Here is a 27,565-nt window from a genome sequence, read left to right as displayed (position 1 = left end):
CGAAAACCAAAGCATTTACTTCTGGGTTTATGGCATTTGAAAACCGAAATATTCAGCAATGGAGACGTTCGAAAACCGAGGTACCACTGTATTCCACAGTTATAAATGAGTGAAATGGTTATAAAAATTGGTATGTTGCCTCTTGCCTTTACTTTGGTCATATCCAAGAGGGGATAAGGTAATTGCTGATGAATTGCTTATTATCAATTTCTTCCTTCAAGGATTCCACAGTGACATTTTATCCTTTTAACAACAACCTTCTGCGGTAGTTTGCAGGGGAGATAGTGATTCTTAGACTTTCCAGTAGGCTTCACAGCTAGAGCTTTAGGATAGAACAGGGATAGGCAAACTAAGGCCCGTGGGCCGGATGTGGCCCAATCGCCTTCTCAATCAGCGTGTTTTTACATGAATAGAATGTTTCCTTTTATTTAAAATGCATTTCTGGGTTATTTGTGGGCATGGGAATCGTTCATCCTGCCCCCCCCTATAGTCTGGGCCATCACATGGTCTGAGGGATGGTGGACCAGCCCACGGTTGAAAAAGGTTGCTGACCCCTGGGATAGAGGCTGGTTGTCTTCATACTGGGCAGAAGGTGTATTACTGCTACTGACTGCTCTCAAAACCTAGTGCAGAGTGAAAAAAGAGCCCTTTCCCCTCCTTGCTGCCCTTTGGAACTTAGGCAAATTGTGGGATCCTTCTTAGCACTGGAGCTACTCACAAGCATGCTTCAAGCAGCCATTGCATGTCTCTTAGCCTAAGGGTAGCAAAGGATGATGCTGACTCCTCCCTTTTCTTGATTCTTTTGCCTGTGTCAGAGGACAAGATTCAGAATGTTATTTAATTTTATTATGTTTCTATTGCGCCTTCCTTCAAAAATCTCAGGTACACGGTTATTTTCCCGCTGCCACCAACTTAATCTTAATCTTCCCAACAACCCTGTCAGGGAATTAGGTTAATGTCACCTATTGAGCTTTATATCTGAGTGGCTTGAACCTGACACTTCACCATACAGGTTTATAGCTGTTTTTCTCCCCTACGTGGCATGAAGCACATTATTTGGTGGAGGAGAGTGGCCTCTCACTTCACAGACATAGGCAAATGCAGTTGTCAGGAAGACTGCAATCTGGCACCTTCACCTGTAAAACCCTGGTGTATATCTTTTGAGTAGGAGGACATTGCCCTTGATTAATTTGTAAATGTTTGTGCCCTTATATTTGGATCAGTCTGAAATGCCTGTTAGGGAAATGGTCGTTTTTAATAATAATAATAATAATAATAATAATAATAATAATAATAATAATAATAGTTTTTATACACCACCCTCCCCAGCCAAGGCCAGGCTCAGGGCAGCTAACAAGTAATAATAAAAACAAGCTGAATGAATACAAACTTAAAAACAAGATTAAAATACAACATTAAAATATTGAAACATTAAAATGCAGCCTCATCACAGGAGGAGAAAGGAAAAGAAAGAGGGGGAGGGAGTCAATTGGCTCCTAGCCAAAGGCCAGGTGAAACAACTCTTGTCTTGCAGGCCCTGCGGAAAGAGATCAGATCCTGCAGGGCCCTAGTCTCATGAGGCAGAGCGTTCCACCTGGCCGGAGCCAGAGTTGAAAAGGCCCTGGCTCTGGTTGAAGCCAATCTAACTTCCTTAGGGCCCGGGACCACTAAGGTGTTGCTATTTATGGACCTTAAGGTCTTCTGTGGGGCATGCCGGGAGAGGCGGTCCTGTAGGTACGAGGGTCCTAGGCCGTGAAGGGCTTTAAAGGTCAAAAGCAGCACCTTAAATCTGACCCTGTATTCCACCGGGAGCCAGTGCAGCTGGAAAAGCAGTGGGTGAATATGCTCCCATGGCAGAGACCCCGTGAGGAGCCTGATCAGGGAGTGTGCCTCATATGTGCTACTGTACTTTGCCAGACTATGGTGTCCTCTTAAAACTGTCCTTTTCTCCTTTCCATTTCTTACATATCTTTCTTTCTGAGTAGTGGTTTGAAATCAGTGGATAAAGTTCATTCTTTCTAGTGAGTGCAAATCATATGCAATGGGGAATGGAAAAAATATGCTTTTGGCTGATGAAAAAGGTTTGATTTGTGTAATGATGACATTTGAATTTAAGCTAATTTCACCTGCTAATTGCTGATGCTACAATTCTTTTCCATGCTAAGGTTGGGGTGAGTTGTATTGCAAATGATGCTGGATATACTATGTTGTTCTATAACTGTGTGCCTTATCTCTATCTCTACATTTTAAGTATTAGAAGTTGATATTTTTAAAATTATGGTACTTAAGCTTCTGGGTGAAATTTTACTCTTTGTTGTCTTAACTAGAAATTTGTGTTGTTCCTTTGAAAAACACAGTTGGTGGTTTGCTTGCTTGCTTGCTTGCTTGCTTGCTTTTTTTCATTTTCAAGCAATTCCCAAATCCCTGTTACAAGTTTGGGATCTACTTCTGAATGGTGACTGTTACAACAGCTGTCTGACCTTGCCTAACCTCTGGGCAAATCAACAGCATGTGTTCTAATGGATGCAGAAGGAGAGAGAGAGTGTGTGTGTCTTGGGGAACAATACATAGGAGCATCACTTCCTATCGTTAAGTGACCTAAATCTAATTAGCACTATCAACTGACATGTATGTATCTTCAGAGTTAATGGAAGGTTATGTATGTCAATAGTTTCCTTTAGCCCCCTGAGGCTTAGACCATGCAGATTAGGACAAAATTGTTTCAGTTGCTTGAAGGGATCTGGAATGAGAAACAGGAATATTTAGCATATGCGAAGCTTAGCATTCCTAGTATTGAGCTTGTAGGTTCTGATTATGGTGCCACTGGTGGACGAATCCTGTGAGTTCTGCTTTTGGGACAGCAGCATTTTTCTATCCCTTCCTTGGCAGCCCCTTTGCCTCTTGAAAAATTGCTCCAGAGCTGCATGAGAGGTAATTTTTTTCCCCAGTCAGCATGCAATGCTTTTAATATGTACAAAATCCTGTTATCTTGGTAGAGGCAAAATCCAAGCAGTTTCAAAATGTACTTCGAAGAAATATTGAGATTTTCTTTTTTTTTTCTTTTTTTAGATTTTCCACTGCCATGTTTTTTTAAAAAAATATATATTTTATTCAGGATTTTCTTGTTTTACAGAAGTGTAGTGCCTCGTATTTTTTTTTCATGTAACATTTTTACAAATCCATTTCATTTGTTGAGGCATTAGGGGGAGAAGAAAAGAAAAAAGAAAAAAGAAGGGGGTGGAGAGAGGGAAGATGGATAGGGGTGGGGTCGGGTGGCAGTGTTTCTATTATGTTTAATGTATGTAGAGTTTGGTGTCAGCGTTGCTTGTGTTGTTCACTTGTGTTCCTTTGGTGGTGAGAGAGGTTGGGGTTGGCCTAGGGTGTGATTGTTTGCTTGTGATTGGCTGTGGTGATCTTTGTTTTTGTGTGTGGGTGAGGTGGGTGGGTGTTTTGGATCAGGTGCATGAGAGGTAATTGGTGAACAATGCAGAATGCACTGCTACTGAATCCCAGTTCTATTGGTGAACAAAAGGCAGCCTTTAGTTCATGGAATGGTAGTTCAACTCTCAGCCACACACTGGGCTACTTTGATGTTATTGTCCTACTAAAAAGCTTGTTTTAATTTTAAACCCCCCTATTACATTGGCTCAAATTCTCATTGGCACTTTGGTTGAAAAAGGAAAATAAAGAGGATATGCCCTTTTATTTTAAAATGTAAAGCATATCACTTTCCAGAGATAAGCCACTTTGCATTGTTGAAATGTTCAAGCGGATTATATGTAAACAAAATAAATTGGCTAAAGTGAAGACGTTTGCAGAGACCAGTACAGCACAACCAGATCATCTGGAGGAAGGCGATTATGTTTTTGTCAGCATTTGATATTTGCTCTCTCTGAACCTCCCTATGTAGGGCTCAGATAGTGGCATTCTTTTTCTCCTTAACAATTATGATCTGCACAGGAAGTAATAATAATGTGTAAAGAATTCTTGACAAGACCAGTATATGTTTGAGTGGGAAGCTGCATAATAGTAAATTTTTAATTTATACCCCGCCCTCCCCAGCCAGAGCCAGGCTCAGGGCCGCTAACACCAGTACAATTACAATAAAAAGGGGGGGAACGCAACAATTTAAAATACAGGTTAGAAATACAATTTAAAATGCAGCTTCATTTTAATAATAGCCCATAGATCAAAACCATAAGGGGAGGGAAAGATAAGGGTCAGACTGAGTCCAAACCAAAGGCCAGGCGGAACAGCTCTGTCTTGCAGGCCCTGCGGAAAGATGTCAAGTCCAGCAGGGCCCTAGTCTCTTGTGACAGAGCGTTCCACCGAGTTGGGGCCAGTACTGAAAAGGTCCTGGCCCTAGTTGAGCCCAATCTAACCACCTTGTGACTTAGGACCTCCAAAATGTTGTCATTTGTGGACCTTAAGGTCCTCTGCGGGGCATACCAGAAGAGGCGGTCCTGTAAGTCAAAACCAGCACCCTGTGCACCACCGGGAACCAGTGCAGTTGGTAAAGCACTGGATGAATGTGATCCCATGGAAAAGACTCCGTAAGGAGCCTCGCCACAGCATTCTGCACCCACTGGAGTTTCTGGGTCAGCTTCAAGGGCAGCCCCGCGTAGAGTGAGTTACAATAACCAAGCCTGGAGGTGACCGTCGCATGGATCACTGTGGCCAGATCAGGGCGAGAAAGGTAAGGGACCAATGCTTAATACGGTGGAGATGGGAAAATGCCACCTTTGCTGTGGCCGCAACCTGCGCCGCCATGGAAAGGGAGGCATCGAAGGTTACACCCAATCTTGACAGAAGGCACTGGTACTAATTGAGCCCCCGAAAGAGATGGGAGTTGGCCCCCCAACCCCATGTCGTCCCGACCCAGCCAGAGGACTTCCGTCTTTGAAGGATTTAACTTCAACCGGCTCCCACACAGCTTATCCAGCCACAGCTTCCAAGCATCAGGTCAATGTGTCCGGGGCCGAGTCAGGGTGGCTGTCCATCAACAGATAAAGCTGGGTGTTATCAGCATATTGATGACAACCCAGCCCAAAGCTCCGGACAATCTAGGCAAGGGGCACATAAAGATATTGAAAAGCACCCACTTCCGTCATTGGCCATAGGCAATAAAACCGCCACCTTGTGAGACTTCTTTATCTCGCAAGGGGTTGACGTGGCGTGCGTGACGGAGACCTGGGTGTGCGAAGGTGAAGTAGTCACCTTGCATGAGATGACACCACCAGGTTTCTCCGTCCTCCACCAATCGGGGGGGGGGAGGGGTAGCTAATCCTGGAGGATTGCTCTTTCAGGGCTGTACCATCACCTCCAATCTCCAGCATTGAATGTGTTGGCCTAGTGTGGGGCACCAAGGAGAGCTTGGCTGTCTGGCTGGTGTACCGACCACCTAGCACACCAGCAGTCACCCTGTCAGGCCTGTTGGATGTGGCGGCAGGCTGGGCCTTGAAGTTCCTTAACCTACTGGTTTTGGGTGACTTCAACGTCCATACTGATGCCACCCCCTCCTCACGGGCTCTGGACCTGGTGTCTTCCATGGCGACACTAGGGCTCTCCCAGTTTGTTTTGGGTCCCACACCAACAGGCCACACGCTGGATTTGATTTTTGGTGCGGGTATAGATGTGATCATGTCCTCACTTGTGGAAGTGCCATGGTCTGATCACTATGCTCTGAAAGCCAGGATTGACTTCCCGCCCCCACCCTGCTTGAGTGGTGAGCCTATTTGGGCTCAGCCGCAAAAACTGATGGATCCTGATGGATTTCGTCAGGCCTTGCGGGACCCTGCTCCCCCAGCGGCTCACTAGATGAGCTTGTCGAGAGCTAGAATAACTGGCTCTTGGTGGCCATCAATGAGATCGCAACTAAGCGCCCTCTGTGACCGCGCCGAAACCCCCTGGTTTAGCAAGAAGCTCCGAAAAATGAAGCGGGACCTCAGACGGCTAGAGCGAGTATGGCGGCATGCTCGCGACGGAGCCTCAAGAACATCTTATAGGACGCTTATGAAAGCCTATGAGATGGCAGTGAAAGCTGCAAAGACGTTTTACTTCTCAGCTTCCATTGCATCCACTAGCTCTTGCCAGGCGCAACTTTTTAGAATAATTAGGTCTTTAACAACCCTAGAGGAACAGCCAAATATAAATACGAATTTGACCCATAGCTGTGAGGCATTTGCGAGCTTTTTTGCAGAGAAAGTCTTGCTGCTCCGCCGTGACCTCCCTGCCAATTTGGATACAGTAACAGAACTGGTGGCCCCTCGACTGTCCCCAGGTCCAGTATTGGACCACTTTGATCGGATACTCCCTGCCGATGTAGACAGATTCCTTCGAGCTGGAAGGCCCACCACTTGCCCTGTGCCCATCCTGGCTGATTAGAGCGTGTCCAGACGAGGTGTGGGCCCACCTGGGTGAGATCATCAATCAGTCCCAATCAGGGGACTTTCCCAGGGGAGTTGAAGGAAGCAGCGTTGCATCCGCTCTTAAAGAAAACATCTCTAGATCCTTTAGATCTATCCAATTACCACCTGGTTTTGAATCTTCCGTACCTGGGTAAGGTAATTGAGAGAGTGGTTGCCGAACAATTTGGTAGGTTTCTGGATGAAACATCGGCTCTGGACCCATTTCAGTCCAGCTTTCGCCCTGGTTACGGGACCGAGACGGCTTTGGTTGCCCTAACAGATGATCTCAGTAAATAGCTGGATTGAGGCGGGTCAGGACTGCTGATTCTCTTAAGACCTGTCAGCAGCCTTCGACATGGTCGATCACAAACTTTTGGATCACCACCTTGCCAACATGGAGATTCAGAGCACAGTCCGACAATGGCTGTGCTCCTTTATCTCAGGTCAGGGACAGAGGGTGGCGCTAGGAAGGGAGTTGTTACCGCGGCACTCCTTGGTGTGTGGAGTTGGTCCTCTGTGCCTTTCAGAGCCAGAATGGCTAGCTGGGCATCATGTGGATAGCAGACTACAATGGTTCTGTGGACTAGTTGCCTTGTGAACATATTTTCCTTTTCCCAGGCAACCAGTGTTCGAAATTAACCAGTTGCCAGTCGCTTTCTTTCTTTTTTTTTAAAAGATATTTATTGAAAAAAAAATTTAAAGTTACAAAAGGAAAAACAAAGTAGAAAAAGAGAAACACAAGCCACTTCCAACCATACATATACAAATTCAAAATAAGAGAGGAAAAAAAGACAAAAATACACCACAAACATTTAAAAACAAATCCATTATTCTCAACTCCTCAACTATCATTACCCTTTTTCCTTGACCTCCTCCTCCTCCCCTTCCTTGTATCCTGGTTGTTAATTGTCACAGCAAATCCTTTCCATATTTCATAATATTCTGTCATTACATTACCTTAAACTATTTTAATCTTATCTTACTATGAAAAACCTTGAAACTTAAAACTTAAATCTTATTTTTACCAACTTCTCATAACCATAATATTCTTGCATAATTCTTTAAACATTTTTACTAAAGCCAAGTAATTTCATTCCAACATTTTTCTAACATTCATCAATTTTGTAAAACAGTCCTAGTAGTGAAAAAAGGAAATAAAAACAAATCCAATCTTCATCCAGCGTCCCTTCCTCCTGGTTTTGTCAGTCCTCATTATCCCATCGATCTGGCGCATTAACCTGGTATCTTAATATCCGAGGCCCTTAAGTCTCTTCCATGTCCCTTCCGCAGCTCTTCTTCATATTTGTAACTGTATTTTCCCTTGTCTCCTGCTTGTTTCACTCGTGGGAACTCCAGCTTAGCAATATTTTTGACCCTTCTTGACAGATCAGCCCCTTTTCCATAATCAACACTAAATTCCATGTGATATTTAAAGACATGTTTCAAAATCCCTCCAAAATTGAGAGCCCCCACAATCCCAAACATCTCACAGCCCATTGCCAGACTTGAAAAGTCCAAACATCCCTGCATAGGAGGGTCTATCCAACCCCCCATTTCCAGACCAAACCAAACTTTTTCTTTCCAAATCTGGCTTTTTCCAAGTTCATTTGTGATATCCAAAAGTTCATATTCCTGTTGGGCCTGTTCTGTCAGGTCACACTCCTGATTTAATTCCTGGGTGGGCTCCACATATTTTCCCACTGCCTGTTCAAAATTTCCCACTGCCTGTTCAAAATTTCTAATCGAATCAGCCATCAAATTCGTCTTCTCATGTAGCTGTTCCAGTAGGGCATTTGTTTTATAGAAAGCACACAACATAGCTTCTGAATACATTGTCCTGAAGGTCAGATGTCTATTCCCATGATTGTAATCTGTAACAGCTGCCAGCTCCCAGGAGTTGGTTACAGTTTCACAGTCTCCCTCTAGGAGGAAAACTTCTCTTTAATCTTTCTTTTAAAGACAAGTCTAACAACAGTTTCTTTTTTTCAGATATTTTGTCAATATTTGTTCCTTTAAGGTGCAAAAGGAAACAATGGAATCACTATGTTTCTCTTCTTTTAGCTATCTGTCAAAAGCGTTTGTCTCTGGTCAATGAGCTTCAAACGTCAGTCCTGACACCCCGCTCCAGGATCAGGACGATGGAAAGTTACTTTACTTTAAACTCACTTCTGCAGGTTTAAACAGTCCAGAAAAGATCCCCCTTCTTCTCCTGCTGCTGAAGGGGGGGGGGGTTCAACAATTTTAAATGATGAAAGCCAATCCTTTAGAAGCGATTTTCTGAGCTCTAGTTTACGTTATCTTTGCTTTATTCTGTCTACAAAGAAGTAAATTTTTTAAGTCCAATTCCTTTCTGCTCGCAAGTCCTTATTTAAAGTCCAATTGTTCAAAGTTTAAGTACAGTTGCCAGTCGCTTTCTGCAACTCAGGGGTGCTCCCTTGTGGCCAAGTTGAGATTTGCAGTCACATGGTTTGCACATGGTGCAGAGAACTCTTCTGGCTGGGCAGGAGATGCCTTCCAGGACGCTTGTTGATGTCTTTTCCATTGTTGTACAATTTGCATAAGAAGCTCTTTCACACAGTTAAATAGATTGATTCTCTTGGGGGGGGGGGGCAGAAAGGGAGATCTGGCCGATTTTCACCCCACCCCTTCAACCTTTCTGTGAGACTGCAAGTTATGGATAGTTAAATGGGTTTTACTCAGGGACTTAGAAAAAAGGTGCCATGAAGCTGTTAAAGCAAGTGCCATGCTTTTAACCAGTGCCTTTTTTCTAGGGGGAAAAAGGTGCTTGTACTGCATACCCTTGACAGAAAAAGGACTGGTTTTTATTGTGGGGCTTCTGCTGCTGATTCCTGAGCTGGCTGATTATTTAAGGAGTTTCTAATGGTGATCTTGCTTCTCAGAAGTGAAATGACTCTAGCAGTTAAGCAGTGCCTCTTTTATTGCTTTGCCTTTCATTTTTCCCATAATAATATTTTTGCTGGCTTGCTTGGAAGGTTTGCCCCCTTTATTTGGATTCTGCTGTATCATTTTCTTTTCTAGGAATGCATATTGAGCATGGGGGTGGGGAGAGCAGAGCTGGCTTAAGGAAGGTGGGCCCCCTCTACACGGCCAGGTTGTGTTGGGGAAGGGGGATAAGGGGGTGGAGGGGGAAGCTTCCCCTGACACAGGGAGAATAGGAGGAGTAGGCGGCAACTGGAGCACTCCTGGAGCTGCCTTGTGGGGCGAGAGGGTTACAGGGTTCTTTGGAGCTGCGGTAGCACTGACACCAATGTTTGGAAGCTGCAGGAGCTGCTTAAGAAGTTGGAGCAGCAAAACGAGCAGCTAGGTCTGCATTTGCAGCGCTGGTGGGGCTCCAGGCAACAGCCCCCAAAGGCTCCTTGGCAGCATCCCCAGCAGTGCAATCTCGGGTGTCTGCACCCTCTTGCTGCAACCGTCCGCACCCCACTGTTGCCCGTCACCACAAGGAGCAGCCCTCTACTTCCAGGGCTCAAAGGTCACTGCCTTGGCCCCAACAAAACTGGACCCAGGTGGCCTCTGCGGAGCTGCTAAAGCGCAGTGAGCTGGACTGGCTGGCTAGCTCTGGGGAATCACTGGGCTTGTGCAGCACTTCTGGTGCCATGTTACCCTGCGGACCATGTGATTCACAGAGCAGTGCAACAGCAAAAGAGGCGTATCTTTTGGCGCTTCTGCCCCGCAGACCAACTGACTGACGTGGCATTGCAGCTACACCAGTCAGGTGGAGATGTTAGGCACCAAACAATGGCGCCTGGACATCTCCACTGACTTGTTAAAGGCCGGTTGTCAGTCGCAAAATGTAACCAGCACCTGGCTAATTTTGAATGCTGAGTCCAAGTAGAATAAATATTCTTATATCTTGAAATAGATATGAGAGCCATTTTTGTCTTGTTCTTGGTTCTGGTCCTGTGACAGTGAGTGAGATTTACCTGCTTTTTGAACTCAGCTCTGCAACATGAGGCAGAACACCTTTCTGTTCCTTCCTGGAGATGAGTTAGCAAAGTTTGCTGATGACACCAAGTTGTTCAGGGTAGTTTTGAACAAAAATAGGCTGTAAATCGCTCCAAAGGGATCTCTCCAAACTGGGTGAATGAGTATTAAAATGATAAATCTGATGCAGTGTTAATAAGCTGTTCGACAGTGGAATTTGCTGCCAAGGAGTGTGGTGGAGTCTCCTTCTTTGGAGGTCTTTAAGCAGAGGCTTGACAACCATATGCCAGGAGTGCTCTGATGGTGTTTCCTGCTTGGCAGGGGGTTGGACTCGATGGCCCTTGTGGTCTATTCCAATTCTATGATTCTAAGTGTAAGGGGATGCACGCATATCCTAACATTACATATATGCTATTGAGGGCTGAGCTGGTGGTGTCCTACCATTATAGGGTCATAGGGCCCAATGAAGATGTTGACCCAGGTTGTGGCAGCGGTAAAAATGGGGAATTATATTTTTGGGATCATCAGGGAAAGGATTGGAAACAGAACTGGAAATATCACAATGGCCTTATGGTGCAGCTGCACTTGAAATACTGTGCACAATCCTGGTTACCACAACTCTTAAAGGATATTATGATGCTGGAATTCAAATCCTCACTCAGCCATGAAATTCACTAGTTGTTATTGTCCCACACGTGCCTAAATTTCAGTCCCACTGTGCTCTCTGTATGATCTGTTTTGGCTCCTAGCTTTTATATCTCAGTTTCTAACACTGCAGAAAACCCTTGTGAAGTAGATTAATATTTGCAAACAAAAACACTTAAGGAAGCTTTTAAAAAGCAGGTTAACCTGAGAAGTAGGTTAGGCTAAAAGAGTGGTCTGCCAAAGGCCATTCAGAAGAACTTTGCTAACTCAGCTTGGATTGAAACTGGTCTTTCTTCCGGTGGGGTGGGGTGGGGGTGGATTAGGATCTGCACAAGCAGATATGGTAGCATTTATCTTGTATATGGTGCTTTAGTTCTGTAATTTGGCATAACTGCACTCATGAAGCCATCCAGTTTCTGTCAAGTTTATCATGATACATTTAAGGTGAAACTAAAATGTAATATGTTTGTTCACCTATAAATCTTCAGTCTAGTCACATTATACCCTCTAAACTCGTGTTTCCCAAACTTTGGTCTCCAGCTGTGTTGGGACTACAATTCCCACCAACCCTGACCCCACTGGTTCTGCTCGTGAGGGATGATGAGAGTTGTAGTCTAAAAACAGCTGAGACCCAAGTTTGGGAAACACTGCTCTAAATTCCTACAAAGAGCAGCCTTTGTTTAAATGCATAACTAGAATCTTTGTTGTTTTGTCTCCTTGATTTTGAAATACAATTTTTACTGTTAAGGTTGACAATTCATTGCTTCTATTTGTCCATTCCTCTTTCTAACAGGTTTTATAGTGCTTTCCTGAGCATGAATTCAGAATGAAGCGGCGATTGGATGAACAGGAGTCACCTGTGTACGCGTCACAGCAGAGACGTATCGCCAGCAACACAGAACCATTCCAACACCAGCATCGTGTTCTTGCTCCAGCACCTCCTGTATATGAATCTGTTTCGGAGACCATGCAATCTGCTACTGGGATACAGTACTCTGTAACACCCAGCTACCAGGTAGAATTGCTGTCATGTTTTTTAAGCTTATGTCCTCTCAGGAAGTTCATCAATCTTCATTGCTCTGTGGGCAAACAATAACATAACAATAAATAGCATGTTTTCTCTCTCCTCCACCTCCCAGTGTGTGAGACTCGAGCCTCCTTGCCCTTGGAAGTAGATACAGTCTTGAGGCCCATCATTTAACAGTGCAATCCTCAGCATGTTCGTTTGGAAGTAAATCTCATGGTCAAGCTGGTACTGTCAGTAATGGGGATGGGTGCATCAGTGTAAATAGGTGACAGGGTTCTAGCCATGCTCTTCCTGTGCCCAGCTGTGGGGACTCTGCACAGGGATGCATCACTGTTGTTCAGACATGTCACTCCAGGCCAGGCTTAGCTTTCTCAAAGGAGCACTTGAAAGCAAAGCTCTAGGCTGGACAACCAAAGATGCTTCAGCAATATGAGTTCATTTTTTGCCACAGATGTTGCTTTGATGGAAGTTATTTGGAGTCATCATTCCCAGGTGACCTCCAGAGCAATTGTTTGGAGCCTTATGCCACCCATGCTGGCATAAGGCTTAACCCTAGTGGTTTGTCTTTATTCTCTCCTTCCCAGGTGTCCACTGTGCCGCAGAGCTCCAGCAGTCATGGGCCCACTCTCGCAACTGCCCATAGTGGGCATCACCATCCCAACCCACCCCAGCCTCATGGCAGCCAAGTGGTGCAGAGTCATGCTCACCCAACTCCCCCTGCAGCACCAGTGCAGGGGCAGCAACAGTTCCAGAGGCTGAAGGTAAGGTCTGAGGTAGATTAACTTGGTTTCATTTAACCTTTCTTCAGAGAAGCACAGACTGATTGGGGAAATGAGAAAGTTACGCTGTTAGCTCAAGTGGATATCCACTTACTTGGTTGCAAGTTGCTTTGGGTTGCCGTTGGCAACATAAAGTGATTAACATATTGTATAAATATATAAAATAAAGTGTTGTATGGCTGCGGGCTTTTAGAACTTTTAGGTCAGGGGTCAGCAAACTTTTTCAGCAGGGGGCCGGTCCACTGTCCCTTAGACCTTGTGGGGGGCCGGACTGTATTTTGAGGGGGGAAATGAATGAATTCCCATGGCCCAAAAATAACCCAGAGATGCATTTTAAATAAAAGCACACATTCTACTCATGTAAAAACACGCTGATTCCTGGACCGTCCGTGGGCCAGATTTAGAAGGCGATTGGGCCGGATCTGGGCCCCGGGCCTTAGTTTGCCTACCCATGAAGTAGGAGAATCCTGGTTTTATCTAGGGGATGGTATGCAGTTTTTGTATGAGTCTTTGCTAGCAGCTTTTGGAATAACTAGTCAAGGTTTGCTTTTGTGCCTTGCTGCAAACCTGACCAGATAAGCTATAGTGGTGTACATTGAGGAATAGCAGAAATAAGATACATACCCTGTTTTATCAATAGTTTAGTAACACTGAAGAACTTCAACTGTACTAACAGTTTTCTCTCTTCTTCTTACATTGCTGTTAATCCAGCTGCATGGATCTCATATCTTGCCTGTTAAAAGGTTTCTTTCCCACTGCCACCCCTACATAAAGGTCAGCAACAGAGGGGGAGGCAGAAGTCAAACAGCATTTAAGTCAGTGGTGGAGGGCCTGTGACACCCCCTCCCCCAAGTTCTTGTTGGACTCCGGTTCACATCAGCCTTAGTCACCACACTAGTGGTCAGGCATAATGGGAGTTGTATGTCAGAGACAATTGGATGGCCACAGGTTCCCAATCTTTTGGTTAAGGCCACTTGCTGTCCCACTAAAATTTTGTGCAGGCCTAGGACATTTTGCTTTCTTGCGTGTTCACCTGGACAAATTATTGTATTTATATACCACATTTTTCTTTCAACAAGCTCAAGGCGGTGTACATGGTTTTCTGCCTCCCTATTTCACCCTCACAACAACCCTGTGAGGTAGGTTAGGTTAGGAGATGGTGTTGGGCCCAAGGTCTCCCAGGGAGCTTTATGGTTGTCCTTGGCCAAGGAAGGCATGTCCCTGACAAGGGGATGTGCGAACTCTGATAGCCTCTGATCATCTCTTCTATAGGTTGTTTTGTTATGCTGTATTCAATACTAGTCCTACTCAAAGTAAACCCTCTGAAATTAATGAACTTAAGACAGTCCTTTTCATTAACTTTTATTCTGAGTAAGGCTGACTTTACATACATCCCATTTCTTATGTGTATGTAAATATCTACTTTTGGGGGGTGTTTCTTTGTCCTGTACTTGTTTTCTGCTGCAGCATGTGCTGTTGCCACTGTCATGCGCGGTGAGTAATACTTTGTGAAAGTATCTCTGGTATAGCTCTTGGCTGCGGCCAAGAAATGGCCTGCGGGGGGCGGGGAGAGAAGCCCTCTGAGGCGCGGCAAATTCCTTTTAAAAAACGGAGAAAATTTGCCAACCAGCAATTGTGCCTTGGTTGTCGAACAAAAAAGTGAACAAAAGTTTCTATCATTGAACTCAGGAAAACTGTTACGTAAGTCTGAGGAAAGAGCACATGCATAGTCCAGCTGTTGCAGAAAAAAAAACTTTTTAAAAAACAGGTTTTCACTCAGGCTGAAATATTGCTTAAATAACCAGCCTGAAGAGTGGCTGTGGTACAGTATATTGTTTTTCTGCACAGCACCCTGCTTATGAAGGGTTTGCAATTTCAGGCTTGTCCACTAGACATTTGTTTTAAAAGCCTGCTTGGAAGCCCTGGATCCATCATTCTTCTGGGCGCTCTTATCCAACCCTTTGTAATTTGTAAATTTCCCCAGAAAGCAGCAGCAAAATGCACATCACAAAACGGCCACACCGATCACAACGTAAAACAAGAAAGTAGTGTCAGGTCCCTTACTGTGCCCCTCCTTGGAACTTTGCCTTGGGCTGCAGTAGCACTATTCACTTCTTGAGAGGACTGTTGTGTTGCATGACAAGAGATGTGAAGCTCCAGAAAGGCCACCCCCCCCAAATGGTAGAATTGCGGGACAGACTATTCTCCTCTACTCTTCCCAGTTCTCTGTTTCCCCCCCGGCCTTTATATCTCTTATGTACGGCTGGGCTTCACAGAAGAGAGAGCTATACACAGTGCAGAATTGCTTTCTGGTGGAAGAATACGTTTTGCTTAACTGCTTTTTTGTATCTCAGGGGTTGCATTCCCTGTGCATGTGCAAGAATGGAGATAAAATGGTGACAGAAAGACATGTTCCTAAGTTGCTTTTGTTGGTCCTAGGTGGAAGATGCCCTCTCCTACCTTGACCAAGTGAAGCTGCAATTTGGCAGCCAGCCTCAAGTCTACAACGACTTCTTGGACATCATGAAGGAGTTTAAATCTCAAAGGTGTGAACCTGCTGTGTGCTTTATTTTAACAGATGCTTCTTTGGGCCATGTAGTATTTCACTAGTAAGGTCAAAATCAAATACCTGACAATATCACACATTTGAATCTTTCCCTTTGTCTGCCCTAAATTCACCACAGTCCTGTCTTGCCTGCTGTTTTTTTCTTGTGCTTGTTTTCATAATTCTACTCACAGCCAAACTTCCTTTTTTAGCCCCTGATCTGGTTAAAACCTCTCATGCCTAACACCCCCATCTATAGTGGGCCCCCAAAAAGCAAAGTTTGCTCTTAAGTATGCCTTATCCAAGGTCCAAATCATAGTCTGGATGGGTTTGATATCGCAAAGTTGTTGAAACTGGTAGGGCCTGAGCATGCTTAGTGTCTTGATAGGAGGCTGTCTGAATACATAGAAAGAGAATCAATAGCAGCCATAGGAAAACACAAGTAAAATGTGAAAAAGTGGCTGCATCACTAGATATGGTTCTCAATGTATTTTGAGAAAACTCCTCTTTCAGGGAGAGGCTTTTATGCTTCATGTTCACTTCTGCAGCTGCCTTTTTTGCGTTTGAAGACTCACTTGGAACCTGTCTCATCGACTTCCACTGTGGAAGAAATGCACGTAACAAAATTAAGAAGTCCATGATTTACTTTCTGATGTTGCACTTTAAAAAGAAAAAAAAAGAATTTCGATTAGATTTTTTAATATACCCAAAGAAAAATAAAGCAAACAGGAGTTGCCAAAGTATCAAAATAAAAAGGAAATGATAAATACTACCAACAGCCACTTAACTTGTCATTGCAGATTTGATACTTGTATAAAGATTGTTTCTTGGGGGATGGGGAAAGAAGTAGATGCTTTTGGGGGGCAGAAAAAGAAAACACAATCCCTGAGAACTCTTCTTTCTCACCCCCTCCCCCATGAGATTTAGAATCTTGAGTTTTAGCAATAGATTATCAGACAAACTTGTCCTGTTCACCTTTTTGCTTATTGTGAAATGCCCATGCCTATATATTTTCTTTATTTATATTAAATATTATCTGCCTTTCATTAAAAAAATTTCCAAAGTGTTAATAAAATCAATTCATAAAACAAATAAATTCATTTTGTAACCAGCAAATAAGCATTAAAAATAAATTCTTAAAAAGCTAAAAACAGAACAAACAATTCCAAAACCCATCTACAGTCTAAATGCCTGGATAAACAGGACCGTCTTCATCAGGCTCTGACAGCTTGTGATGTCATGCCAGGTGGGCCTCCTGCTGAGGGGCATTCCACAGTTGAGGTGACACCATAGGTAAGGCGCTCTTCTTTATAGAAGCATGACATATTTCTGCTAAAGAGGGTAGTTGAAGCAGAACTATTCCAGAAGTTCTTCAGGCGTGGGCAGGCTGGAAAGGAAAGAGGTGCTTGTTCAAGAATTTGGTTACTTTTATTTCCCCAAGCAGCATGTTTTGTTGGCAGCTTGCCTGCCTTATTTTCTGCTAGTAGCTATAATGGGGGATGTGTGTTAACAACATTCTCTAAATGTAGTGCTATGCATGTCTGAAATGTGTCAAATCCACCTGTTCTCTCTCTTCCTCCTTGTCTTTTGATTTCACAGCATTGATACTCCAGGAGTGATTAGCCGGGTGTCTCAGCTGTTCAAAGGCCATCCTGATTTGATTATGGGTTTCAACACTTTCTTGCCTCCTGGCTACAAAATTGAAGTGCAGACTAATGACATGGTGAATGTAACGACACCAGGGCAGGTTCATCAGATCCCGACCCACGGCCTCCAGCCCCAGCCTCAGCCCCAGCCCCAGCCCCAGCATCAGCATCAGCATCAGTCTCAGCCATCAGCACAGTCTGCCCCAGCCCCAGCACAGCCAGCACCACAGCCGACACCTGCCAAGATCAGCAAGGTAACCTCAAATGAAACAGGTAGTCTCTAGCTTAGAAGTAGGGACACCTGTGGTTTCCGGACAGAGAAGGCCCTCTCAAGGGACAAAGCGAGGTTGATTTGGGGTTTTGTCAAGGAGGCATGTTCCCAAAGTGGAGAGTCAGAGACAGATAGCTGACCTTTGGGGCACAATCCACCAACACATTCTGTGCAAGAATCACTGCACAAGCACAATATCTGTTTGGAATTTCCCTCTTCAGGCACAAAAATTTCTGGGCCAACCAAGCTTCTGCAGCTCTGTTTTGTTAGCATACCATAGTTGGTGTTGTGTACATGATCTAGCTAGGTGGATTCACAAGGGAATAGCACTGCCTTTGGGAAAGGAGTTGAAGTAGATGAGCGTCTCGTTCCTTTCATCTCTATATTGCTGCATGGTTGTTCTGGGCAAGCTCTGTATCATCCTGAGGTAATAATAAGTTTTGCTGTTTGTTTTGCTTTTGAGCATAGTCAAGCAGCACTCTGGAGGGCTCACTAAGGGCTCACTCAATACGTGGCTGTCCAGTGTAACCCAGTGTCTGCTTTTCATTCCCAGCCATCCCAGCTACAGACACATACACCAACCAGCCAGCAGACTCCCCCAATCCCCTATGCATCCCCTCGCTCTCCACCAGTCCAGCCCCATGCACCTGTGACAATCTCTCTTGGATCCACACCATCCCTCCAGAATAACCAGCCGGTTGAGTTTAATCATGCAATCAACTACGTCAATAAGATCAAGAATCGTTTCCAGGGACAGCCAGACATTTACAAGGCTTTCTTGGAGATCCTCCATACCTATCAGGTGAGTGGGCAACTGCACAAGTCTTAATGACACATTTTTCCTGTTCAGTATTCACTTTTATATAGAAGAAAAGAGTGGCTTGTCAAGCAAAGCAGGAAAAGATGATTACTGGCTGCAGTGCTATTTTTCTAGAAAAAGAGGTACCGGAACTCACCCTGAACACCTCCCTTGTTCTCTTATAATGGCAATGGCGCCCACCTGAGAGGTGCCAGAACTCAGTTCTGGCAAGTTCTGCCTAAAAAAAGCCCTGGCTGGGTGAAGCATAACAAGTAGTAAATCCCCAGCCAGTTGACACTAGCTCAGTTTTGCTTCAAACCTACCTGCTTCAAACCTTCAAAGTTCCTACCTGCAGAGCAGGAAATTTTCTCCATAGATGCTGTTTAAAAGCCATCATTAATGGAGATGAGTCATACAAAAGGGTGCAACACTTGTAGAAGAGCCAGATGTGCCTCTCAAGTGTCTGACCCTCCGTGGAATCCTTCCAGGGGCAGGAAGGAAACTTCTTCAGTGTCCTTTTTATCTTGTCATCTGATGCTTTTCTCTTGAGCTCTCATGCTAGGTGTTGTGGATTTTCTTTAAAGAACCAGGAGAATGAAACTGGTTAGAACAGCTGCTCTGAGCTCTTCCTTTCTCTTCCATCTCATGACAGAAAGAGCAGCGGAATGCCAAGGAAGCAGGAGGCAACTACACACCGGCACTGACTGAGCAGGAGGTCTATGCCCAGGTGGCCCGTCTTTTCAAGAACCAGGAAGATCTGCTCTCGGAGTTTGGGCAGTTCCTGCCAGATGCAAACAGCTCTGTGGTGAGTTTGCTCCTAATGTTGTTACTTACAGGGCACCTTGAAGGAGAGCATTGCTTATCCTGTTCTGCTTACTCCTTATGGCATAGTGTAACTTTTGAAGTACTGGGATATGGATTAATTAATGAGGTGGGGATATTTAATTATAATAATTAAATAAACAAAATAGATTGGACTTCAGAGCAAGAGTTCCTAATTTGGGTTTCTGTTGAAGACAGGAGTGCCTAGTGTGCTCTGGTCCATGGGGTCACGAAGAGTCGGACACGACTAAACAACAAATTGTCTTATGATTCCCTTTTAGAGGATCACAGGCAAAGAGCCAATTTTCTTAGTTTCCTTTCTGGAAAGGATATACTTTGTGTGATGTGAGCTGAGTCCTGTTCTCTATGCCTGCCCCCCCTGCCCCCCCCCAGTTAACAAGGCCATTTTAATATCAAGTTCCTTGAGCTCTAGAGCTTTGCCTGGGTGATTACAATTAAATACATTTGCCTGTATGGGATACTGGGATCAATATATGTGTTTGTACATTGTTGTTTAAACAAGCTATTAAGCAAGACAACTGCAGAGAAAGTGGAGTCTGTGAGAAATGACCATGGGGGCACAGTCAAGAAGCCCCAACTTAACAGCAAGCAGCAAAGACCTAATCAGAATGGCTGTCAGATCCGGCGGCATGCCGCAACTGGGACAACTCCTCCAGTGAAGGTAAGCATTGATCATCATCTTCATCAATAGGCTGATACCAGATACTGCAATGGTCTGTTGCAATGAAAGCAACAGAGTCCCTTGTGACCCTTAAATGTTGTATTGTGGCCTAAGCTTCTGTGGACTAGAGGCCACTGGATCAGATGCATGAAGGTGTTTCATTAGTTGGTAGATGCACATATTTATGTTTGAAAACAGTAGGATTTGGCTGGAGGAGGAGACCATGAAGAAGGTCACAGAAGGTCTGCTGCATTTCTGCATAAAGCCCAAAGCAAGAACAGAGTGAGCTGTTAGTGGGACAGCGGTCCCTGATTGACTGTATGCTTAGTTGTAAGTTACAAATGGGCTCATTTTAGCTGGAAAATCATTTGTTCATCAGAGCCTATCAGAGCTTTTGAATCATTGTCTTCCTAATATTTATTTATTACAATAACATTTCAGGATGCAAATTCTTCTGAAGGGAATGGAGGGGCTGTGCTGCTCTAGGAGAAAAAACTCTTAAGCAGGGAGTTAACCTTGGTGAGAGTGAGGGAACAGCCAGTAAAGGTGTCCCATGGCATCTGGGAACCCTTGTGTGAGGTCTGCAAGAAAAGGTTGAGGTCCTGGGTGAGGAGGAGGCAGTCATATAATCTTTTCTGAGACCTGGGTGGGATGCCAGCAAATAAGGAAGGTTGTTGAACTCTTGTTGTTCAATTAACTTGTTGCAAATGAAACAGTTTTTGTAATTCACCATTCTTATTTTAATGCTTTGCCTTTCCAAGCTGATAATGAAAACCCAGGGAAGAGTTAGTAGTATGTATCTACTGACTGGTTTTCTTACATGCCTACTTCATATGCCTTCAGTAACCATTGTTTAACCCTACCAAAACAACAGTAATGTATACCATTCTCCACTTCTCTGGCTTCTCTGCAGCAGCTTAGCAAAACTAAAATATTTTGCAATAGGCATCAGCCCAAGTATTATCTTTCGACTCTGGTTTTTGAAACTCTTTTGCGGCTCATTCTCTCTTTCTGCAGAAGAAACCAAAGCTGCTCAGTTTGAAGGACCCTTCAGTGGTAGAAGCTGGAAAACATGGGACAGAGTCTCTGTTCTTTGACAAGGTGAGGCTTTGGATGACATCTGCTGAAGCAGCCGTTGGTTTTCAAACAGCCCTAGCGCTTTCTTTTATTTGAGTCCTACTCCCAGATCAGTGTGCATTAGGAAAGCAGCCTTAAGCCTCCCAGATGTTACCTGTCTGTCAGTCTCAGCATCTAAAATGGGGGGGGGGGGCTTTTGACCTTCTCACACAACTTCTGCATCACTGCCCCTTTTCACACCTCAGCCGGCTGTATATTTCTCCTGACTAGGTGAGATCTCTGATTTCTAGATACCTTTTGAAGCCACTGTTTCAGAGACTAAATGACATTTTGAAAATTTGCAAAACCCCAGCAAATTTTGAAAAAAGTACCCGTCTGTACAAAAGTAGCAGTGGACTAGGCGGCTTTGCATTATAATTTTCATCAATGAAAACAATTGCAACTATTGACTTCCGGGTTGGCGCCTCTGGCAATGGCGGATTTCCTCCGATCAGGAGGAATCCGCTCCCTGGAAAACAGGGTCTGAACCGCCACGGCGAGGCGGAGACCCATCAAAAACCACAGGCAGGAGAAGCCTGTGGACGTGGGATTCGGCTGGCACCTTTGCGCCCCCCCTACTCGTGGGGAAACCCTGTTTTGGGGATCCAGAGCGACGTGAGGGTGAGTGGCGCGGTTTTAATCGACTGCTTCTTTCACGGAGTGAAGCCGCATTGCTGTTGCCGGAGAGCGCTGACTTTTTCCTGTGGACAATTGGATTTTAAACAACTGCCCGTGAGTAGAACGGAAAATTGGACTATGAAATTTCTTAATTAGGCACCGAAAGCGGGAAGGTCTAAACAGGAAGTCCGCCTTCCGCTTTTGTAGATAGATTGAAGCAAAGACACGGCAAGCTAGAGTTTAGAAAGTCGTGTGTAAAGGATTAAATTTTCATCATTTAAAATTACTGAACCCCCCTTGGAAGCAGGAGAAGCGGGGGAACCTTTTTTAGACTATTTAAACCTGCAGAAGAGAGAGTAAAGAAAGGCAATTTTCCACCGTCTTGAACCTGGGAGCGGGGTGTCAGGACTGACGTTTTGGGGAAGTTCATTGACTGTGGACAAACGTTTTTGACATATAGTTAAGAGAAACATATTGACTCCATTGTTCCCTTTCGCATTTAAAAGGAACAAAATATCGACAAAATATCCAAAAAAGGAAAACTTTGTTGCTAGATCTGCTTTTAATAATAATAATAAAAAAGATGGATACAAATAGAAATTGTTTCCCCTAGAGGGAGCTTGTGAAACTATTATTAAAGTCGAACTGGGGAGCTTTGCAGCTGTTAAGATTAAAGATCGTGGGACCAGACTTCGACCTTGAACAAGAATGTGCTCAGAGGCTCTGGTGCTTGCCTTTTGCAAGACAAGTGCTTTATTGGAACAGTTACATGAGAAGATGGACTTGATGACTGTTGCGATTGGAAATTTTGGACAGGCAATGGGTACCTATATAGAACCCACTCAGGAATTAATCCAGGAATGTGCTTTGACAGATCAGATGAGGGAGGAGGTTGTTGCTGGACCTCGGGTGGCAGAGATGGAGGGAGCTGTGGCCCAGCAGGAACATGATTTGACGAATGAACCTGGAAAAAGTCAGATTTGGAGAGATGGAGTTCTGTTTGGCTTGGAGATGGGGGGCTGGATGGACCCCCCTATGCAGGGATGTTTTGACCTTTCAAGTCTGGCTTTGGGCCGGGGGGAGTTCGGAGTTGTGGGGGCCCTTAACTTTGGAGGGACCTTGAAACATGCCTTTAAATACCACATGGATTTCAGTGTTGACCATGGAAAAGGGGCTGATCTGTCGAGAAGGGACAAAAATATTGTCAAGCTGGAGTCTCCCCGAGTGAAAGGAGCAGAAGACAAAGTAAAGTACGGGTATAAACATGAAGAAGACCTGCGGAAGGGACATGGAAAAGACTTAAGAGCCTCGGATATAAGGTCACCAGGTTGATGGACTAGATGGATGGGATAGAAAGGACTGACAAAACCCGAGACCAGGAAGAAGAGACGATGGATGAAGATTGGAAGAAAGTTTTAAAAATTTATTTAGAAAAGTATTGTAAAATTAATGAGTATTAGAAAAATGTTGGAATGAAATTATTTGGCTTTAGCAGAAATGTTAAAAAGAATTATGTAAGAATATGTTATGGTTAAAAGAATTTGGTATAAATAAATTTTAAGTTTAGGGTTTTTTTATGGTAAGATAAGGTTAAAATAGATTAAGGTAATTTAATGACAGAATATTGTGAAAGATGCAAAGGATTTGCTGAGATAATTAATAACTAGAATACAAAAAAAGGGAGGTGTGAGAAGGTCGATGAAATAAGTTAATGAAAGTTAAGGATTTGGGAATATTGGATTTGTTTTTAATTTTTTTGTTTATTTTTGGCTTTTTGATTTTGATGCATTGTGCATTTTGTTTTTTCTTTTTGACTTTGTTTTTTACTGATTTGTAATTGTTAGTTTTATCTACTTTTTTCTTTCTTTTTCTCTTTCTCTTGTTTTTTCCTTCTTTTTTCTTTGTAACTTTAAAATTCTCAATAAATATCATTTTTTAAAAAAGAAAACAATTGCAACTATTAAAAAGAGTTTCATGTTTAAAAACAATTTCAGATGCAACTGAACAACATTTTCATTTGTCAGATACTAAGATTAACCAGCTTTAAAACAGCATAATAATAATCTACCAAAGTGGATTCAAGGCTTGTTTAAATTGGAGCATTAGCTCTTAAATCAGTAAAATTTTATATAGGTGTTTATTCCATTTATGAATTGTTTCCCATGTTGCATCCCAAAGAGATGGTGTTAAGTACAGTGTATTGACGGTGTTGTCATTCATTTTTCTCAACAATTTGCTAACCATATTTTCCCTTCTCCCACAAGGTTCGGAAAGCTCTGCGAAGCACAGAAGCATATGAGAATTTCCTCCGTTGCCTGGTCATTTTTAATCAGGAGGTGATATCCCGAGCTGAGCTTGTGCAGTTAGTTTCTCCATTTTTGGGGTAAGTGACATAAATGATACTTGGCTGCATGATTCATTGCCAGCTGTTTGTACATTGGGGTGCTTGACAAAGGAGATGAATTTACTGGCTGCATTGAGTCAACTTGATTTGGAAAGTTTGGAATTAGCAGCAGTGAACATTGGGCTCACTTGCTCCCTCCCCTGCTTTCCTTCTTCCTCCAATTGCAAGACGAAGAGATTAGATGCTTCTGCTTCTAGTTGGTTGCAAACCATAGTTGTGGTGCTGAATCCACACAGCAAAATGTGGCATGCTTAAACCACAATTCCAAACAAGAATAAGTTATGGCAATGCAGTTTGTCCTTTTTGTGTCCTAAATGTGTAAATCATTTAGACAAAAGACTTAGATAATCTTCCTGCAACCATTGAGTTCTATAATCTTTTCTCTTTCCTCTCCCATTCCCCCCCCCCCCTCTTTTTAGGAAATTCCCAGAGCTGTTCACTTGGTTTAAAAACTTTCTGGGCTACAAAGAGTCTGCACACATGGAGACTTTCCCTAAGGAACGGGCTACAGAAGGGATAGCAATGGAAATAGACTACGCTTCTTGTAAGAGACTTGGCTCTAGCTACAGAGCCTTGCCGAAGAGCTACCAGCAGCCCAAGTGCACTGGTCGGACTCCGTTGTGTAAGGAGGTAAGGCAGCATTCTTCATATTGAAGTAAATGATGCTAGTGGAAAATAGGAAGGTGCTGTGCATCAGCTTGGGCAGTTGCCTAGCCCAGGAGAGTCTGCTCTGACTGGCAGTGACTCTCTATCTTCTCAGGGAAAGATCTTTCCCATCATTTGCTGCAGCATAATAAATTGGAGGTGCCTGGGACATTCCTTTAAGCCATGTGTGCTACCACTGGGCTGTTGTTCTTTCCTTGAATGTGGTTCAGAGGAAGAGCCCTTGGAATGACAGTACCCTGAGACTTAAGTAGGCAGGAGGAAAATGGCACAACTTTGGCCAAAGTGACTGAAGTCGTAAGCTTTCTTTCCTTTTGCAAAAATAACAGGAAAAGAAGAAACAGCAGCTAGCACCAACAATTAAAGTATTCTGTCAATCCTGACTTAAATGTATAAATTAATGTAGGCAGTCCATATGTCCGAATAAATATCCAGATTATTATAAAATGTACATAATTTCTTTTCCAATTACCGTATTTTTCGCTCTATAACACGCACCCAACCATAACACGCACGTAGTTTTTAGAGGAGGAAAATCCATAGGCCTGCCACCCGTAGGCATTTCCTCCATAACACGCACAGACATTTCCCCTTACTTTCTAGGAGGAAAAAAGTGAGTGTTATGGTGCAAAAAATACGGTAATTTCATTTTAATTTTCACAATTTTAACAAATTAACATCAAATTTTACACCAAATTTCTACACATTTTAAAAGTTGACTCCTCACCCTTCTTCTGTGGTGTTTGTATTCCCACCCATTCCTGCAGCAGTTATACCTTTATCTATTCCACATTCCCTTCATTACAAATTTATCATTCATCTTCTGCTGCTCATATTTTAATCCTGCCTGCAATTCCATTTAACTATGATATTTCCCAAATTGTCCAAATAAGGATCTCATTCTTCCACAAAAGATTTCTCATTAGATCTCTTCTTTTGCTGTCACCTCCCACATGGACAAGAGTGCCTTCTACTTTAAGCCAAATTAATCAAATTTATAAGGAAGCCAGCTGCTTACATGTTCGCTTCTGAGGCTTTTTGGCAGTGGAGTCAGCAGAGATGTCCATCCACCCCTTGCCTCTCCTGCCTGTATCAGAGTCCTTTGACTGTTGCAGGGAGAGGGAGCAAACAGTGCTTGTCCCTGATCTTTGAGATAAGCTCTCATGGTCACTACTCAACTTGGGAGTCAGCTGAACATTATTTCAAGCACCCAGGATGTGAGCAGGCTCAAATGGGGAATATATTGTATACGGTCCCTGATGCCAGGAGCCGTGAACCGGTGGCCCTCTAGGATTTGGATTGCAACTCCCATCATGCTCTGAACTAGTGTCCTGCACACTAAGCAGCACATCATGCTAGCTCCCAAAAGTCTGAGGCAATGGGAGTTGTTATCCCACAAATAGCAACCCTCCCTGCCTTAAATACAGTGGTACCTCAGGTTAAGAACTTAGTTCGTTCCAGAGGTCCGTTCTTAACCTGAGGTACCACTTTAGCTAATGGGGGCCTCCCGCCACTGCCACACGATTTTTGTTCTCATCCTGAAGCAAATTTCTTACCCCGAGGTACTATTTCTGGGTTAGCAGAGTCTGTAACCTGAAGCGTCTGTAACCTGTGGTACCATTGTGGTCTTCACTTGCTCAAAGGGTACTGTAGTGACAAATGCCTCAAGAGTTACACCTCACAGTTGATAAATCATATGATGTCACTTACGGTTGGTTGCCCAATAATGGCAGTCTGGAGCTCTTTCGGCTGAAAGAGCCCCAGTGCTTTGAAATTGGGGAGACCACGAGAGCGTTGTGGTTCCCCATTAAAAACCTCAGATCGGCTGTTCTGAGGACCTGGTGTTCGGGCGGGTTCCTTCCAGCCACTCCCCTGCTCCCTGGTAAGCTCGTAAGAGCCCCGAAAGCAAGCGGGTTCAGAGACGTGGCACAGCGGAAATGACCGCTTCCTTCAAAGCAGTGAAGCTCCGAGACTGGCGATCGTGAACGGCCAATTCCTTCAGGGGGGGGGGGGGAGACTTAAAAATTTGGAACTGTAAGTAACTACAATAAATAATTTGAAAAGAATTTGGAAGAGAAGGGAGACTTAAAAATGGAGGTCGGTCCCATTTTGTTGGAGAAAGAGAGAATTGGTGTACAAAGACCAAAGCCCTAATGAAGTGAAAAGTTTTTAAAACTTTGCAAGCAATTTTACCCCCCCCCCTCCTCGAGGGTAGAGGGGGTATTTGTGTTTAAGACTTTAACCTAGGAAGATTGTGAATTTGATTGAAACTTCCCCATTCTGCAGCGGACCACCCAGGAGGGAAGACTAGTCTCCATTGTGATCTCACAATGGAAGAGGAAGCATTCAATCTCCGTTTCCACTGACTTTGTTACAAACTTTCCGGAGCTGCCTGGCTATACTTTAAATTGATAAAAAGTGTCTTCTTCCCTCAGAACAAAGGGGAGCTCCAGAGATTTTTCTTTCTGCCACCCTGGCTTTTGGGTTCCAGCCTGTTTGAAAGAACAGGGACACAGCCTCTGGGCCGGCTGCAGTGGGACTGGTGGAGGGAAATTGTTATTTTCCACCACTGCGCCAGACTGTGGGACTGACCTTGACATTCCTAAGCTATTATGCGCCCAAGACGTGGCTCTAAAGCCCAGCAATTTGAGGAGTCGGTGATTGCAATCTTGAGTGTCATTAGAGAAGGTTTAAATCGTAATACAGCAAGTATTGATAAATTGGATAAAAGAATTGAGCTTTTAAGGACTGACTTAAAGGAAGTAAAAGATGAGATAACCACGCATGACACAAGGATGGCACAGCTGGAGACAGAGTGCCAGATTTGGAACAGATGCGATACGAAAATGCCAATGCAATTGCCTTTCTGCAGTTGAAGGGAAAAGAATCGCATTTGAGATTGAGGGGGGGTCCCTTTTTTGGAAGAGGAAAAACTCAAGGAGTCTCTGATAGGATTTTTTGTGGAATGCTGGGACCTCAAAAAAGAGGAAGTGGAAGCTTGGATAGAGAAAGCTTATAGATTCGGACCCAAAAAGGATACTAAAATAACTTATGATTGTATAGTGGTCTTTAAGACCAAGGAGCAAAGGGATATCATTCTGGGACACCACTACAGAAAAGGCCTAAAAATCCAGGATAAATCTGTGGTGCTCTTTAAAGAGATCCCACGCCAATTTTTGAACCTGAGATCCCAATA

The 27,565-nt window shown here is 43.9% G+C and overlaps 1 protein-coding gene across 8 annotated transcripts in view; it reads left to right on the top strand.

The window, feature by feature from the left end:
• Window positions 1–27,565, top strand: part of SIN3A (SIN3 transcription regulator family member A) — a 71,487-nt gene that overhangs the window by 19,754 nt on the left and 24,168 nt on the right. For all 8 annotated transcript variants that reach the window (XM_083475582.1, XM_083475579.1, XM_083475584.1 and 5 more), the window contains exons 2-11: window positions 11,791–12,012; window positions 12,609–12,785; window positions 15,243–15,349; window positions 16,948–17,248; window positions 17,819–18,067; window positions 18,717–18,869; window positions 19,410–19,568; window positions 20,586–20,669; window positions 23,567–23,685; window positions 24,126–24,336. In XM_083475582.1, coding sequence (XP_083331708.1) covers window positions 11,824–12,012; window positions 12,609–12,785; window positions 15,243–15,349; window positions 16,948–17,248; window positions 17,819–18,067; window positions 18,717–18,869; window positions 19,410–19,568; window positions 20,586–20,669; window positions 23,567–23,685; window positions 24,126–24,336 — 1,749 coding nt within the window. In that variant the 5' untranslated portion in view covers window positions 11,791–11,823. The remainder of the gene's footprint in view (window positions 1–11,790; window positions 12,013–12,608; window positions 12,786–15,242; window positions 15,350–16,947; window positions 17,249–17,818; window positions 18,068–18,716; window positions 18,870–19,409; window positions 19,569–20,585; window positions 20,670–23,566; window positions 23,686–24,125; window positions 24,337–27,565) is intronic.

The sequence above is a fragment of the Podarcis liolepis genome (genome assembly GCF_965112155.1).
Source record: "Podarcis liolepis genome assembly, chromosome: 14".
In the NCBI taxonomy this organism is placed as follows: Eukaryota; Metazoa; Chordata; class Lepidosauria; order Squamata; family Lacertidae; genus Podarcis; species Podarcis liolepis.
The sequence above is the reverse complement of the archived record's forward strand: the minus strand, read 5'-3'. Positions and strand labels throughout refer to the sequence as shown.